Source organism: Chlorocebus sabaeus, chromosome 1 (genome assembly GCF_047675955.1).
Source record: "Chlorocebus sabaeus isolate Y175 chromosome 1, mChlSab1.0.hap1, whole genome shotgun sequence".
Classification (NCBI taxonomy): domain Eukaryota; kingdom Metazoa; phylum Chordata; class Mammalia; order Primates; family Cercopithecidae; genus Chlorocebus; species Chlorocebus sabaeus.
In genome coordinates, this window is record NC_132904.1 from 49,622,968 (window position 1) to 49,638,995 (window position 16,028).

Below are 16,028 nucleotides of genomic sequence, written 5' to 3' on the forward strand. Positions count from 1 at the left end.
GATTCATTACCGGAAGCCTCATGGGGCATTTAATCTCCTAAGTATTTCAGGGGGTGGTGAGCACTTCAAAACCTAATTCATCTTCTTTGTCTTCATTACAGAGAGCCCTCTGATCACCTTAATCCTCCTGCTGCCACAGGAAAGAGCCATTTGTTTCTTTAATGGGTGCACTTTCACTAGCTAAGTGGTTGTTCTGAGCCAGGGCAGAAGGTGAAGCCATCCTGAGGACAGTGGGGGACGTGCCTGGCTCAGACAGTGGAGTAACATGAAAAGGTGCTGACTCCAGGTACAGAAAGAACTATCTGCTGGCAGCATGACCACATTCTCTCCCCACCCTGATCTCCTTTTCATAGGACTCAGTGAGGCTTCAAGAGGGGGCAAGTCATTCCTTGTGATAAGAAGGGGACTTCTACACATAGAGACACAGGACATCCAAGATGGAAGAAGTCATGCCCATTTTGCAGATGAGGGAACTCCTCTCTGGAGGTTCCCATTCAATGCTGTGTGCCACACATTCAAAGGCCAATTGTAATAACATTAACAGTGGCTTCCATGATTTAATAGCTTCTATGTGCCAGAGTCTGTACCAAGAGCTTATATTTATTAATTTATTTAATTCTTATTTCAACTTTGTAAAATATGTATTATTTGTTTCCATTTTACAAATTAAGAAAGTGAGACTCAGAGTGAATTGCCCAAGGTGACATGATTATTAATAGCAAAAAAGCTTCAAACTCAGGTTGTCTGAATCTAGAATTCCTTGTCTTATTGCCTCACTACTGGATCTTGTATGAAATGACTAGAGTCAGCCACAGGAGAGGCACTTGAAGGTGAAGGCACCTAAAATTATGTCAGGTAGATGAGAGACCCAGCAACTGGAGGTATCTATCTGAAGAGAACAAGAGCATGAGTAAGGCAGATCACAAAGGGTGGGCCCTCCTGTCTCCCTCCCGACTCCCAAAGGTAGACATGGGGCATGTCTCCCTCAGGAGTCAATCAGGCCAATAGTCAACCAGGGTACCACCACTCTATCTGTTACTGTCACACCTTGTCTCTATGGGGACTTCTCCAACTCTTAGAAGTAATAAGATTAGACTGGAAAGGAAGTCTGGAATCATACATATCATACATAGTTTGGAGGGCCAAGTTGAGGATTTTGGATAATTCACTACTCATGCTCTTCTTTGGAGCATCAGGTTTAAAAAGTAATAATATTCACCATTTATGAAGAACTCAGTAGGGGCTAAGCCTTATATCAGGTCCTTGCATATCTTATTACACTCACCCTCACAAGAACCCTGCAATGTAAACATTAATGTCCCAATTAATAGATGTGAAAATCCAACAACCAGGAGCCTTTGACTTGCTCAATGTCACTCAGTTGATAAATGGCCCAGGCAGGACCAACATTCAGTCTGTGGTTCAACAGCAGCACCACCTCCTTTCTTCAAAGATAACAGCAGATGAGAGTCAAAGATCAAGGTCTAAGTCAGGATTTAAATTTAATCCTCATTTAAATGCTAGCTAGCTGCCTGCCAACCATTTAATTTTGGGGACATCCTCTTGAGCCAAAATATTCTTATCTATAAAATGGGGCAAATATCACCAGTGTCACAGTATTTTTAGAACCCTCATATACAAATGCTTAGATACTAGAAAATTCTCTCCGAACAGGAGCTTTTATGGTCAGCTGCCCTTTCACAGGCGATTCTAAGGATAAGAAATAACTGACAAAGTTCGGGGAACTTCACCAAAGGCACCAGCTCTACACTAGAGGCCTTTAAAAATCCTAGGGAAATACAGAACATGGATCATGCCCTCAGAGGAAGAAAATCACATGAAATAATTAAGAGGAATAAATGTTATTAGATAAGTCAACACTGCATTGTGAGAAATGAATTCTAAGAAAAGGAGGCAATTCCAGAGAGCCAAAACCATCAGGGAAGGCCTTCCTGGAGCTGCTGGCATGGAACAGAAACCAAAGCAGCTTCAGTTAAGAGATAAGGCTGGAAGAGGTGATGTTGTGGGGGCTAAAATGCAGACAGGGATAAGCTGAGTTGAGGATGAGAGGATCATGTAACTTAGAGCTCAGGTACTGGGAGGAATTTACAGAGACCACCTAATCTACCACCCCTACTGCTTGGTAGTGATGTGGGAGGCCAAGTGTGGCCAGAGGTGAAATGGGATAAAATTCTAGAACATCAGAGTTCAAAGAGCCTTTAAAATACCCCCATTCTATGTCTAAGAACACTTTTAGTAGTAAAACCCCTTTTCTACCAAAGAAAACCTTTCATGGAGCTCAAATATACAAAGAAAATTATGACTGATGTGGAGGCTGAGGCCCCAAATGAAGGTTCTGCTCCAAGCCCCTGTTTCTCATGGAGGTAAAGAGGGAAGCAGTTCACTATAGGGTTCAGTGTCAGATGGTCACCAACATGACCAGACACAGACCTTCAGAGGATGTCTAGGCACCTTCTGCGGGTCTTTCTGTCTCCAAGAACAGGCAATCTGAACAGAGATTGAGGAAGGCCCTATAGTGGCTGGGATGGAGAAAGCAGGTAGGAGATCTCATAAAGAGGTTTCAAGGTCAATGAGAGACATGGAAAACATATTCCTTTACCTTCCTGCAGCATGTAAAACTCATAATGGGATGGGTAAAGGGGGTAGGAGGTCTCATAAGAGGCTTCAAAATCAATGAGAAATGTGGAGAATATTTACCTTCCTATAGCATGCAAAACTAACAGTACCCCCATTCTCTCTCCCCTGCCTCAGAAACTAAGCGCTGGCCTCCTAACCTCTGTATCCATGGCCATGGGCCCTGGGCTCAGTGCCTTCTGGGCATCTTACCTGGTCCCGAGTATAAGGCGTGTCCACTCTCTGCTTGTCACTGCAGGCTTCCAGGAGGACACGGATGGCGTTCAGCTGCAGGAGCATCTCGCAGGCCATTGTATCAAAGAACGTGATGTTGGCAAGGGCCGCAGAGGCCAGCAGGAAGACTTCCCCTGATGAGGCCTCTTGGCACAGTTCTGGATGGCAACGAGAAAGAAAATAACTTCCGTGCCAAGTGTTTTCATATCAGTTTTCTCATTTGGTTCCCACAGTAGCTCTGGGAGATCTTTTGAGCAGGTGTTATAATAGCCATTTTACAGATGAGGAAAGTGGCTACTACGAGGGAACAGTATCTGTCTACACAGGTGGCAAATGGGATTTGAAACCTGGTATGTAACTCTACTCACTCCTTCATCCAATAAGTATTTATTGAATGAAAACTATGTGTCAGGCACCACTGGGGTCTTGGGATGGCATAGTGAACAAAACAGGTCAGGTCCTTGCCCTTGTTGAGCTCACACTCTACTAGTGGGCAAGAGAAAATAAACTTTAAAAAAATTACTATACATAATTACAAAGTCTGATAAACACGAGGGAGAAAATAAACAAGTGCTAAGAGAGGATAACTAGCGGTCTGCTGAGGTGTGCAACAAAAGGTGTCCCTAAGAATGTGACTTTACAGCTGAGACCTTAAGGGAAGAAATGGGCCAGTCATAAAAATACTTGGGGAAACAGAATATTCTAGACCAAAGGAAAAAGAGATATAAAGCCTGTGAGTCGGAAAGGAGCTCCCAGTCCATTTGTGTCTCCGGTAATGCACACTAGCCTGCTGCTAAGCTTGCCTTAAGGAAGAGACTAAAGGTGAAAGAGAGAGACTATACCCCTCCAGCTGCCATCAACAGAGCTTCGGTGCTTTCTTTCAGTCCCAGGATAAGGGTCATCTGGCAGCAAGAAAGTCCTATACCAAGTTTCTGAATGTCAGGCTCTTTATCTCTAATCCTGGTGGTCCTAGCTTAGCCCTACCAAATTCCCCCATTTACCATCTGTAATTGTACTAAGGGCCTTTAAGGAGCAGAGTGACCTCATCCTTCCATCACCTGACACATCCCCCATGGGCTCCACAGAACCTGGAATGGACGCCCACCAAAGGAGGAGGCATAGATGGGCTCTATCCATGGTGCTTCCCCCATTTCAGTGGACCTGATGTCTGGCCCTCAGCTCCAACTTGACTACCAATAAAGGTACTTCTCCAGTCCAGTCCCTCTCCTACTGATAACACCTCTACAAAACCACAGGAGGCAAGGCCATACTTCAGAAAAAGAGTCCCAGGAGAGAAAGAAAGTTCGGGAGACAAAATTGAGCTATCTTCTATCCTGGTCCCTAGTTCTTGCCTCCAGACAGTCTATACTTCCAGGTTCTGATGCAACTGCCACCTCTTGGCACCTACCTGTGAATGCACGTTCTGATCCCTACCTTTTAGTTTTAGTAGTAAAACCCTTTTTCTACCAATAACATTAGTCTAACACCTGCAGTGGGCCTTGCACTGTGCTATTAAATTCTGAATACCCTCAAATTAGAAAATGATTGTCCACATTTACAACTAGCTGAATCTTAGAGAAGCTAGTAGTAGCAGCAGCTACCATTTATTGAGTGTTACTCACTGCTGTACATATTTTTTACTTCATTACATCATTTAATCCTTACAACAATCCCATTTTTATCACTATTTTGTAAATAAAGAAATTGAGGATTGAATGTTAAGTCATTTGCCCCTGGTCTTATGGCCAGTAAGTAACTCTTTGAGGTTAGAATCAAATCCAGGTCTGCCTGACTCCGAAGACCCCATTCTTTCTACACTCCAAGTTGCATCTGGTCTCTCAGCCTATTTGACTCATTCCCAGCAATGCTTCCACAGACGTGCATTTTGGTTCTATCAGGAAGGTAATGCCTCCCTCTGGGCAATGTTCCTCCCCACAGCCCAGGTTTGACCATTAGATAATTCAAACTCTTGATCCAACCACCCAGGACTGGAACAACAGATTAGCCAAGGTATTAAGAACTCTGATTCCCTTTATCCAATGATTGCCCTATCCTCTGATTTTGGGGAAATCACTGGAGTCCCCAGCCCCTTCCAGGCCACCTCCCTACATCCAAGGTTTTGGGTGAGTCTACAGAGCTCATCAGCCCACTTTGCTGTAAGATTCCTTCTAGGTCCTAACACTCCCCCTCATTCTCATTCAGTTGCTATTGCTGCTGACACAGCAATTATTAACACAACCAACTAAGTGCCTTTTAATTTTGCTGCACATTTATTTGAACTGCAGTCTGAGTCACCTGGGATGTGTTAGGAAGATTAAATTGAGGATTCCAGTGACTCGTTTATAAATGTTTCCAGGGAATGGCAAGAAGTTGGAGGGCTATTTCCCACCGAAGAACAGAGCTCTGGCTTCCTGCCCAGAAGATATCTGCTGAATCTCAGAGTGGACTATACAATGCATCTTCATCAGGATGAAATAAATAGGAAGATTCCTTGGCTCCAGGAAGAAACCTAGCCTGGGCAGTGAAGCAGGAATGAATATATGACAATAGTGAAAGGTCACTTTGAATATATGTACTTTCATTTATTTGATAATGTTTATAAATTGAGAAATTTTCTATGAAGTTTACAATTTTTGTCTTATCTTTAAAAGTCTATGTCTTTCCTACATGGTAACAATCAACTGAAATTTACCAGTGACCACCCCTTTAGACAGTGCATGGACTTTTCAATTTGACACAGGACTCAAACACCTTTATTCTTCCACCTGGCTCTCTTCAACTCATTTACGTTTCTTACCAGGCTCTGGTGGATGTTGAATATGAGACTCCTGGCATAAGTGAGTCCTGGTGCTGTTGTGTGGCCTTGAGAAAGTAACTTAACCCCTCTAGGCTTAGATTTCTTCACCCAGAGAGTATGCTTGGAACTGTAGGGTCTCTTGAGCTCCCCCGAGCCAAGACTTTCAACAATGGGCTTCTATGTTTTCTCAATTTTGAATAAATGTGGACATTGGCAAATTGATCCTCCCAGCCTGACCTGTGAGTACCACTGCCCCCATGACTAGAATCAGCCATAAAGTCAACTTAACTGATGTCTCCTATGTGCAAAGTACTTGCAGATCTCCAAATTCTGGAGTTAGAAGGACCCTTGAGAGAAACGAGTTGCAATGTCTTGTTTATATTAGGAAAACTGTGAAGTGGGTTTTACAACGTGACATGGTAAGAAATGAGTGGCGGGATCTCACACAGCACTGCCACAGGCTTGCTGCACATAGCCACTTGAATGGATAAGTGAAAAGCCTGAGTCCAAACCCAGGGTTCTGACTCCTAGCCCAATGTTCTGTGTTGCCCCTAAGTTCGTGCTATTTCAGATATTTCCAGCCCTGACATGGTCACTCCAAGAGCTAATCCTAAATTTTCTGATGAAATTAAATTTCGTTTTATTTCAATTAGATATAAATATAAAGAGAGTGACAGAGAAATAGAAACACAGATCACTACTAGCACTAGCACTTTTAAAAGAAAGAGGTGGGTCACAAAAAATTCCCTGGGGATTGTTATCCAGACTGGCCCTTTCATTTTCTATAATTTAGCAAAGGAAAACTAAGAAAAGAGCATATTTCAGATACGGATCTATGATTCTCCTGCCAGGGATACATATGTTTGAATAGGGGAACCTAGAGGAGTCAATGCTTTCAAGGCCCCATGATGTGAGACCAATGGTGGGATTTTCAGGCAGCAGGTTGTGGTGGGCTGGTGCTCTCTGAGAAACCATTTTCCCCAGTCATTACTCTCATAGTCACTGGGTACAAGGACTGCGACTTTAGGAAAAATGCCTATCAGAGTCTCTCAATCTGAGTATCTGAACCTCAAAATTTGAGGCACCACTCCTTTCTAGGGCTTGTCCTGGACTCCCTTCTGAAAGGCCATTGAATCCCAAACTGACAATAATTCAGGTTGCTTCTCAGAGGGCCACACACATTTTAATAGGAAACTCTTGACAACAGGGCTCATCAAAGCCTAATTCAGATCCATTAATGGTGGGATTTCAGCAAATGTGATCATCTATGCAGGAGATATTTGGGGTGCAATGAGTGGCAGATGGGAAGGCCTTCCTGGCTATTCCTGAAGACAACTGTGCCAAGGCCCTCTCTCCTAGTGGTCCCACTGCCCAGGGTGACTCACTGACGAGGGCTGTCACGATCTCCTCCATGCTCTCCATGAAGCTACTGAGGTGCTGGGTGATGGGCAGGTGTGGGGAGGTGACCTGGGCCACCACAGCCGCAGCCTCAGCCCGTGTGGCCTCTGAGTGGCTGTCGTCAGTCAGGATGTCGGCCAAGCACAGAACGCCATCCACCTGCAGATGGAGAGAGGGAGCTCCCCTGTGCATCCTGGGTGAACACCACTGCCCATGACATTAATGAGACAGATTCAGCACCCCCTACATGGAAGCCAGCTCTGGCTTCCCAGAACAGCCCAGGGCCCCATGTGGAGCCAGGGACAATCCAGTGAAAAGGCCCTCAGAATGACTCAAATTCTGGCACCTGGAGGCCTCTCCTTTGAGTCCAGTGGAGATCAGTAACCTTCCATGGGCCTCCTAGAGAGCAGACAGCAAGTCAAGTGTCCAGAGGCAGGACCCTGGTCATCAACCACAGCAAATTGTCATAAAAGAATAGTCACTTAGAAATCTCACATCCCTGACCTCTAATCCTGGACCCCTCTTCCTTGCTATGCGACTTGGCGTTAGTCACTTAGTCTCTCTGAGATTCTGTTTCATCACCCTTCAACAGGGTGTTGTGGGATTGAAGAGATAAAGCAGGCAATGCCTGATCTAGAAGAGATGCTCAAGAAATGTTGGTTTCTTCCTCATATTTAGCACAGGATGAGCTTAGTATTTCCTTCCCCATCTTGTCCTCCACCATCCTCCCTGATAGAAATGGGGCTGCTTCCCTGGAGGCCTTGCTTTCTGTGCCCAACTAGTAAGGAGCAAACCTGAAACTGGTGGGACATTAGTGCCAGATAAGAACATGTTTCCAAGCTCTGCCTGGATCAGACCTGCTTTTGGCATGATAACAGCTTCTGCTGAGCATGTGCTTACAGTGTGCTAGGCACCATTCTATAGAGTGCACATGTTATTATACAATCTATTCCTTACAATAACCCTCTGAGGTCAGTATTATTATCCCCATTTTACAGACGAGAAAGCTGAGGCACAGAAAGGTTCATTGACTTGCCCCAGATCAAGAACTTTAAAAGCAGTTAAACTGGTTGGGCATTCAAACTCAAATGGTCCTGGTGTCAAAACCTAGATTTTGAACAGGATATTATGCTGCCTCCTAAGAAGTGGCATCTGAGCTCAGACCTCAGCCTCCATCAGGGTCAGTACACAAAACTTGCTGGAGAAAAAGAGGGCAGGAGCTTGTCAAGATTAGCTCTGCAGTGCTACTGCAGCCCCTCAAATGCCCTGGGCACCAGCCTGCCTGGGGACCCTGCCACCAAGCACCAAGTCCTTCTCAGTTTGGGAGTGGGAGGTAGGGATGAGGCAGGGGAAGAACAGGAGAGGTAGGGTGAGGAGCAGCCCGTGCTCATTCCCTACACCTGCCACAGACCTGAGGCTTCTGTCCCTATGTCTTCCTGCCACTCAGCTCCTGTGGCCTCCAGAGGTCTGCATTTCGTTTGACTAATTACCACCACTGAGTTCTGTGCCTCCCTTAAATGGCTCTTGGGAGCTGTAAGGTCCATTAGCTGTGAAAGCCTTTGGCAATCTCAGACTCAGAGGAGATAAATGTGGAAACAGGAGCCCAGGGAACTGTCCGCAATAAAACTCACCTGGATGTGCTTAATAAAAGGGAACAAACAGCAGCCATGTGGTCCCTGGCAGAACTGGACTCATGCCAGGTGTTTAACTAACAGGCCTTCAGAGAGGGGCGTTGTTTGGGCCTAGAAAAGGGAAGGGAAGCAGGGGCTAGAAGCAGGAAGCAGCCCTATTGCCATCATAAGAAACCTCTTACCCCATCTGGCCTTCATCCCTTTCATCCTTCCAGCACAGATCAAGCTCGTTGCTAAGAAGTTACAGGATCATTAGTGGAGAAATGTCTCTAACAATCCCGTTTCCTTAATCTCAACGTGGTTGCAGATGCTATCCTGGTTCCCAGCTCAGATGTGAATACCAGTCGGACCCAAACCAGTAACTTGCCCTAATCCCCAACACATGCTTGGAGATAGGTCAATCTGAACATACCGGAGAGGCCAAAGAGTTGATGGTCCCCAGGGTCTGCTGCCACCCAAGGCCTGGCTGCCAGGCCTGCTCCCTAGTCCAGACTGCTGCTCTGAAACCCCACTGAATAAAACATCCCTGACATATACTGCATGCCAAGCCTTGTGCTGGGAACAGTGTCCACTGCAGTGGGGGAGGTGATTCACACCTACAAATTACAAATGAAGATGCTCTACAGAGGGGCCTCCTGGAGGTTACCCTGACTTAATGTCCATGCCTCAGGTGGGAGACGTGGCCCACTTTGGGGCTCCCATGCCCAAGTACCTTTGCTATCATTGTCACATTTATCACACCAACAGGCCCTGTTTCTCCAAGTGAGGTCTGTGGACCAGCTGCATCAAATTCAGTGCGAGTTTCCTAAGAACAAGTTCCTGTACCCCACCCAGACCTATTCCACCAGAATCGCCAGGGAGGCTTGAGAATCTGCTTTTTAACAGCTCCACAGCTGACTTTTATGTGCCAGCAATTCGGAAGAGCACTAATACTGTGTGATTCTCTGCTCCTTTGTCTGTCTCCTCCCCTGTTCCCCTGCCATCTCTGCAAGCCTGGGGACCACAACTTGTTAACTCCTGGCTGCTCCAGGTCTGGCATGTAGTAGGCCTTTAGTAAGCGGGAAATAAATACAATAAAGTAAAATTCGACCTAATACTTAAGGACACACTTTAGACAAGTAAAGCTAAAGGAATGGCATTGTAGATGGAGGAGCTATTGTAAGTAAAGGCAATTATAGGAAAAGATACCATTGGAGAAACAGCCAACATGAGAACTTAAATCAATTATTGACCCCAGGAAAGTGACCCCGTCCTGATGTAGACCCCAATTCCTTCACTGTGCTTTGGTTTCCAGAGGATCTATGGAGTTGTCTATACAATTGCCAATTGCCCATTGTCTTGCTTCCCTTTTATTTTGTTTTATACACTTCAGATCTCTTTTGGTAACATTAATTATCCCTTTGAAAGGGAAATATATATATATATATGTACATATTATATATATATATAGAGAGAGAATAAGTTTTAACAAATAATAAAATGAACACCTGTAGGTGTAGATGTATATGCCTAATATCCAGAAATTCTAGTCTTAGAAATAAAATCAAGAAGTCCCCTGCATACCTTTCATGATGTCATACCTCTGATTTCTCCTGCTGGATGGACCATTACTCTGAGTTTTATGCATATTATTCCCTTGTTTTCCTCAGAGGTTTATTGCATGTATCCACTGTTAGTTTTATAAGATTTGTACTTGACATAAATGGAATGTTGAATATAGCAATTTACTTTTCTCTCCAGTCAGTATTTATGAAACCTCTTTTTTTTGTTGCATGTAGCTATGATCAATTTATTCTCACTGTTGTATGGTATTTCATTATATAAATCAATTTCAATTCATTTATGCATTCTCCCGTTGATGGGTGTCTGAGTGGCTTCCCAGTTTTTGCTATAATGGACAGTGCTGCTATAAATATTCTTCTAAATGTCTTCTGGTGAACATGTGCCAGTTTCTTCAGAGATCCCAATCTAGGAGTGGAATTCCTAGGGCATAGTGTTTCCACATCTTTAGCTTTATTGGTATTGCCAAAGTGTTTTGCAACATGATAGTAGTAATTTTTATTCCCACCAGTAATACGTAATCACACTTACACCAGATTCTTGCCAATACTTGCTATTGGCAGATTTTAAAATTTTTTCAATTTTATGGCTATAAAAATTGTATTTTAACCTGCATGTCTCCACTTCCTAATGAGGTGGAAAGACTTTTAATATCATTATTTTGCTTTGATTTGGTTTGTTTTGGCTTTTGTTTTTTGCAAGTTGGATCTCCTCTACTATGAATTGCCTGTTTACTGTCTTTTCATAGGGGCCAAATTTTAATAGCGTTTGGTTTGGATGCAGCTGACCGGCCACTTGGTCTGCTGCCAGCAAGTTGATCTTCATATTCATCACCATCTCAGCAGCTCTTGCACAGCCCAGCTCACCATAGTAGGAGTCCACTCAAGTGCCCCACACCACTGGGTTCTGGGCTCCCAGCACCTGAGGCAATCCCTGTAGCATCAGAACATGCACAGACATTAGAGTTAGGCCTACCCAGGTCTGAATCCTGCCTCTATCCTTTACTAGCTGAACAATTTTCTTACCTACTGATATAGTTTGGCTGTGTCCCCACCCAGATCTCACCTTGAACTGTAGTTCCCATAATCCCCACATGTCATGAGAGGGGCCTGGTGGGAGGAAATTGAGTCATGCTGTTCTTGTGATAGTGAGTGAGTTCTCACGAGATCTGATGATTTTATAAGGGGCTTCCCCTCACCCACCCCCGCTTTGCTCTGCACTTCTCCTTGCTGCTGCCATATGAAGAAGGATGTATGTGTTTCCCCTTCCACCATAGTTGTAAGTTTCCTGAGACCTCCCCAGTCCTGTGGAACTGAGAGTCAATTAAGCCTCTTTCCGTTATAAATTACCCAGTCTTGGGTATATCCTTACAGCAATGTGAGAACAGACTAATACACCTACTTTGAGCTTTTATCTGTAAAACAGGAATAATACCAATCTCACAGGTTTTTTTCTCCTTAAAAAATATGGCTAAAAGTAACAACTTCAGAGGACCATTGGAATTATTAAATGAGAGAATGCATGTATAGTGCCTGCCACATGGTGGCACCATCATTCCCTCCCCTCCCCACCTGATGGCTCCTTGACTTGGGGCCCTGAATCCTAGGTTCATCCCACTTCTGCCTGTCCCAGCCTCCTGACAGGGCTTCTCTCCAGAACTCCTTTCTGCACACTCTTTTGGGACTGAGACCACAGCAAGAACTTCAGCTCTTTGGATTGGGGCCCAAAGTTTAACCACTTGTTTAGACATCCTTCAGTCATGCAGCACAGAACCAGGACTTTTAAAATGGGAGTGATTTCTGTTTGGATTACTGACTAGGAACAATGCAATGAACAATTGCAACTCCTCAGAAGGGAATAAAGAGAAAGTCAGTACTATCCCTGCATTTCTATAGTTCAATAAACATTTCCTGAGCACCTACATTGTGATAGGTGCTGACCTGGACAGTGACACAGAGATGAGGCAGAAATAAAGATAGAGATGAAGACGCAAAGACACACAGCAACAAGAAAATGGAGAGTGAGACAGAGAGAAAGTGAGAGAGGGGAGAGAGAAATCATATGCTTACAAAGGATTTGAGAAATTGTCTGATGCAAATCTCAATCTCTTAGTTCCTCTCTCACTTGGCCTCTCTGTAACCTCTACTGCTCCTGGGAATTCAGTTCTCTCCATCTTGCCCTGATTTCCTGCTGAGACTTTATGATGCCACATTTTGGGCTCCTCCCTAGCTCACCACTTTTTACCATTTGCTCTGTTGGCCTCTCCTCCTTTGCATTCATCTCAACTGGCATATAACAGGTTTTGCAGCCAGACCTGTTTACTCCATATCAGACAAAGGCCTCCAAACACAAGTTGCCTCAGTGACTCCCTACAACGACCCCCAAACCTAGCCCTCTTTTCTGAGATCCACATCTACATTCCAAACTGCTATCTTATCATTTTATATTTAATTCCAAACATAATTTGCCTGGATATTCCACAGCACCTCAAACCCAATTCACTTAAAGCTGAAGCGGTTATTTTCCCTGTTTTCCCTCCCTGCTCCCCTCTCAGATCTGGTCAAATGTCACTTCTTCTGTGAATATGCATGCACCTGCCTCACCCAGAAGAGGTCATCTCTGTTCTCCCCATTGCCACATCACTGTGGTCTGACCTCAGCTAGAACACCTATCAAGTTAGATGGTCTCATCCGGTTACATGCATATTCCCCAAGTAGATTTGAGCCCTCAGGGCAGCTCCTATACCAAATTCTCTCTAGGTTCTCAGCATCCAGCTGAAGCCTAACACACAGCAGTTTACTGATGAAGTATGGGCTGAATGATGAGGAAATGGAGACCCAGGGAGGAGACGAGACTACCCAGGCCACATGGCAAGTTAATGCCAGGGCCAGGACTCCAATTCTGGCCTCCTCACTCATTGTCCCATGCCTCCCTCATTGGGGCCTCTGGGGAGAAGAGGAGAAGCTGGTGAAAGGGCCAGGTTAGTTCCTATGATGGGCCCAGAAGTAGCCCACCCTGAGGCCAGCAGCCCCAAACACAAGTCCCACTTTAGGAAAGTCTCCATCCCCAAATCACCCACTTCCCATCCCTTGTTGTAAACTTAATGATGCCAAGAGAACAATCTAATCAAAGCACTTTCACATCCCTAAAGAAATTGCTGCTGGAAGCACTTATAGATAATTAGCTTTTACATGGAATGGAATGGGCCTGGGCCTGAAGCCAGACTTTCCTCATGGGCGGGCATGCAAGTGGTGATGAGGATGGCCTGGCCTGGTCATCATCTGGGCAGCAGAGCTGATGCACCTGGAGTCTGGATACAGAAGGGGCTGGCGAATGCTGAGATTCTTCCCAGGGAGTGGGAGGAAGAGCATGGAAATTGTCTTAGTCTATTTTATGCTGCTATAAGGAAATACACCTGAGACTGACTTCTAACAGTTCTAGAGGCTGTAAAGTCCAAGTTTCAGGAGCCCACTTGCTGTGTCATTCTGTAGTGGAAGGTAGAAGGGCAAGAGATCTTGCATAAAAGGATTGGGGGCCATAAAACCGAACTCCTCTTTTTATCAAGAGCCCACACCCAAGATATCTAACCCACTCCCAAAATAACAGCATTAATCTATTCATGGGCACAGAGCCCTCATGACCTAATCACCTCTTAAAGGTCCCGGCTCTCAACAGAGTTACACTGGGTTGGAAACAGAGTTGTTTCCAGCATATAAACCTTGGGGGACACAATCAAACCATAGCAGAACCCTTGCAGTTAAAGAACCCAAAGTGTACAGTAAGCATCATATCTGGTTTATGGGCAATATTCTCCTACTGATTATTGGAAAAGCACCAGTGGTGGTTTTTAGGCAAATATCTAAAGGACACAGGCTAATATACAAAGGCCCATTATATAACACTGGTGCTAGTCTGCTTTTCTTAGTTTTGATTTTTAGGGAGGTTTTTTTGTTTTGTTTTATGTGTCTAATTTTAAGGAAAAGGAGGTACAGCTGGTTGCTGGATTGTAACAATTAAACAGAATCATGGGAATGCACTGAAAACTCAGCCATAGGAGCAGGAGAGTGACCTAGAGACATCAAAATTTTCTGTTTCTTTCTGTCCTTCCAGACACCTAAAGACTGCAGGAAGATACAAGATGAGTGGGAATCACAAAGTGACTGGAATCCTGCTCATTGGTCTAGGCAGGATGGACCTGTTTGTCCAGGGTATAGTTAGAGGGCAAATTCAATTATAATCAGAAAGGGGAAAAAGGGTCATGTCCAAGGAAGCAAAGATAAGAGACAGCCCAAGGGAAAGGGCAAAGCATTTCATGGAATAAATAAACCCATGGGTCAGAGGCAGAATGCTAATGTGGACTGTACACCAGATAGGGACAAGGTTCAGGATGACGTCTGTAACAGTCTAAGGGATTAATTAAAGACTCCCTTTATACAATGAGGTGTTTGTTTTATGGAGTAGTGGTAGAGCTGAGAGCTCCATAGAAAGCTACCAAAGCTAAAATAGGTCTTCAGGATGATAATATTATCCTCCTCCAAACTAATATATCCCAGCACTCAACTTCTTTTGCTATGTCAAACAAGAATCTTTAGTTAAAAGCTAAATGGAAAAACACAAATATTAATGTGTAATATGGAATGGAACAATGAATGAAAGGGATTATACAACCAGTTTGGCAGGCAAGTCAGTGACGTAGAGAGAGAAAGAGATATATAGGCAGAGAAAGCAGGGATGAGTTAAGGTGGAAAGCAATTATGGATTGAATAACTTAAGAGTATATAGAGTAAATAATTTCCCTATTAAGCAGATGATTTTCCCTATAGCTGATTTTCAAACAGATGCTCTGAAGGTGCTTTGGGGGTGGATTTCTCTTTGGGCTAGGGTTACTAGGCATGTGCTGATAAGAACATACCAAGTTTTCAGCAAAGCACTACTGGGCGCAGCTGGGATCTGAATTGTACCCAATCTGCTTCTAGATCAGTGGTCCTCAGCCTGGTTCTTAGATGATTAGAATCATCTAGGACAGTTTTAAAGACACATATATCCAGACTTTACCACCAGAAATTTGAATTTAATTGGTCTGTGGTGCAGTCTTGGTATCATTAAGCTTTTATTTTTGTTTTCGTTTTTTTGAGACAAGGTCTCACTCTGTCGCCCAGGTTGGAGTGCAGTGATCTGCCTGCCTCAACCTCCTAAAGTGCTGGGGGTATCATTAGTTTGTAAAACTCCTCAAGTAACTCTCATGGACATCCTGAGTCGAGCAGCACTGTTCCAGAGATATCTGTAATACAAGGAAGTTGCACAACCTTCAGAGCAAGAATAGCCTGGGCTCCTTGCTGACTTGGTGAAATGAGCAAGTTATCCACCTTCTATGAGCCTCATTTTTAATCCTTAAAATAATAACGGTATCATACTCAATAATAAAATAATAAATTAAATATTGACAGCTTTTTACCTGAAATCAGTAACAAGATAAAGATATCCATTATCACTGCTCTCATTTAAAACCATACTGCACAATGCAATCAGACAAGAAATGCAAAAATAGAAGGATTGAAAAAGGAGAAGCAAAACTGTCATTATTTACAGATGACATAATTGTGTACATAGAAAACCCTAATGAATCTATACACTATTAAAAACAGTAAGTAAATATAGCAAGTAATATTACTGGATACAATATCAAATTTGTATTTTTTATGTATTAGCAACAACAGAAAATAAAAATTAAAAACCACCATTTACATTTGCATGAAATCATAACTAGGAATACA

At 43.9% G+C, this 16,028-nt stretch overlaps 1 protein-coding gene across 2 annotated transcripts in view; it reads right to left on the reverse strand.

The window, feature by feature from the left end:
- The window catches only part of INSC (INSC spindle orientation adaptor protein), a 131,783-nt gene that overhangs the window by 16,816 nt on the left and 98,939 nt on the right, over positions 1-16,028 (reverse strand). For both annotated transcript variants that reach the window (XM_008005910.3, XM_073023271.1), the window contains exons 8-9: positions 7,051-7,222; positions 2,848-3,026 (exon numbers count right to left, since the gene is read on the reverse strand). In XM_008005910.3, coding sequence (XP_008004101.1) covers positions 2,848-3,026; positions 7,051-7,222 — 351 coding nt within the window. The remainder of the gene's footprint in view (positions 1-2,847; positions 3,027-7,050; positions 7,223-16,028) is intronic.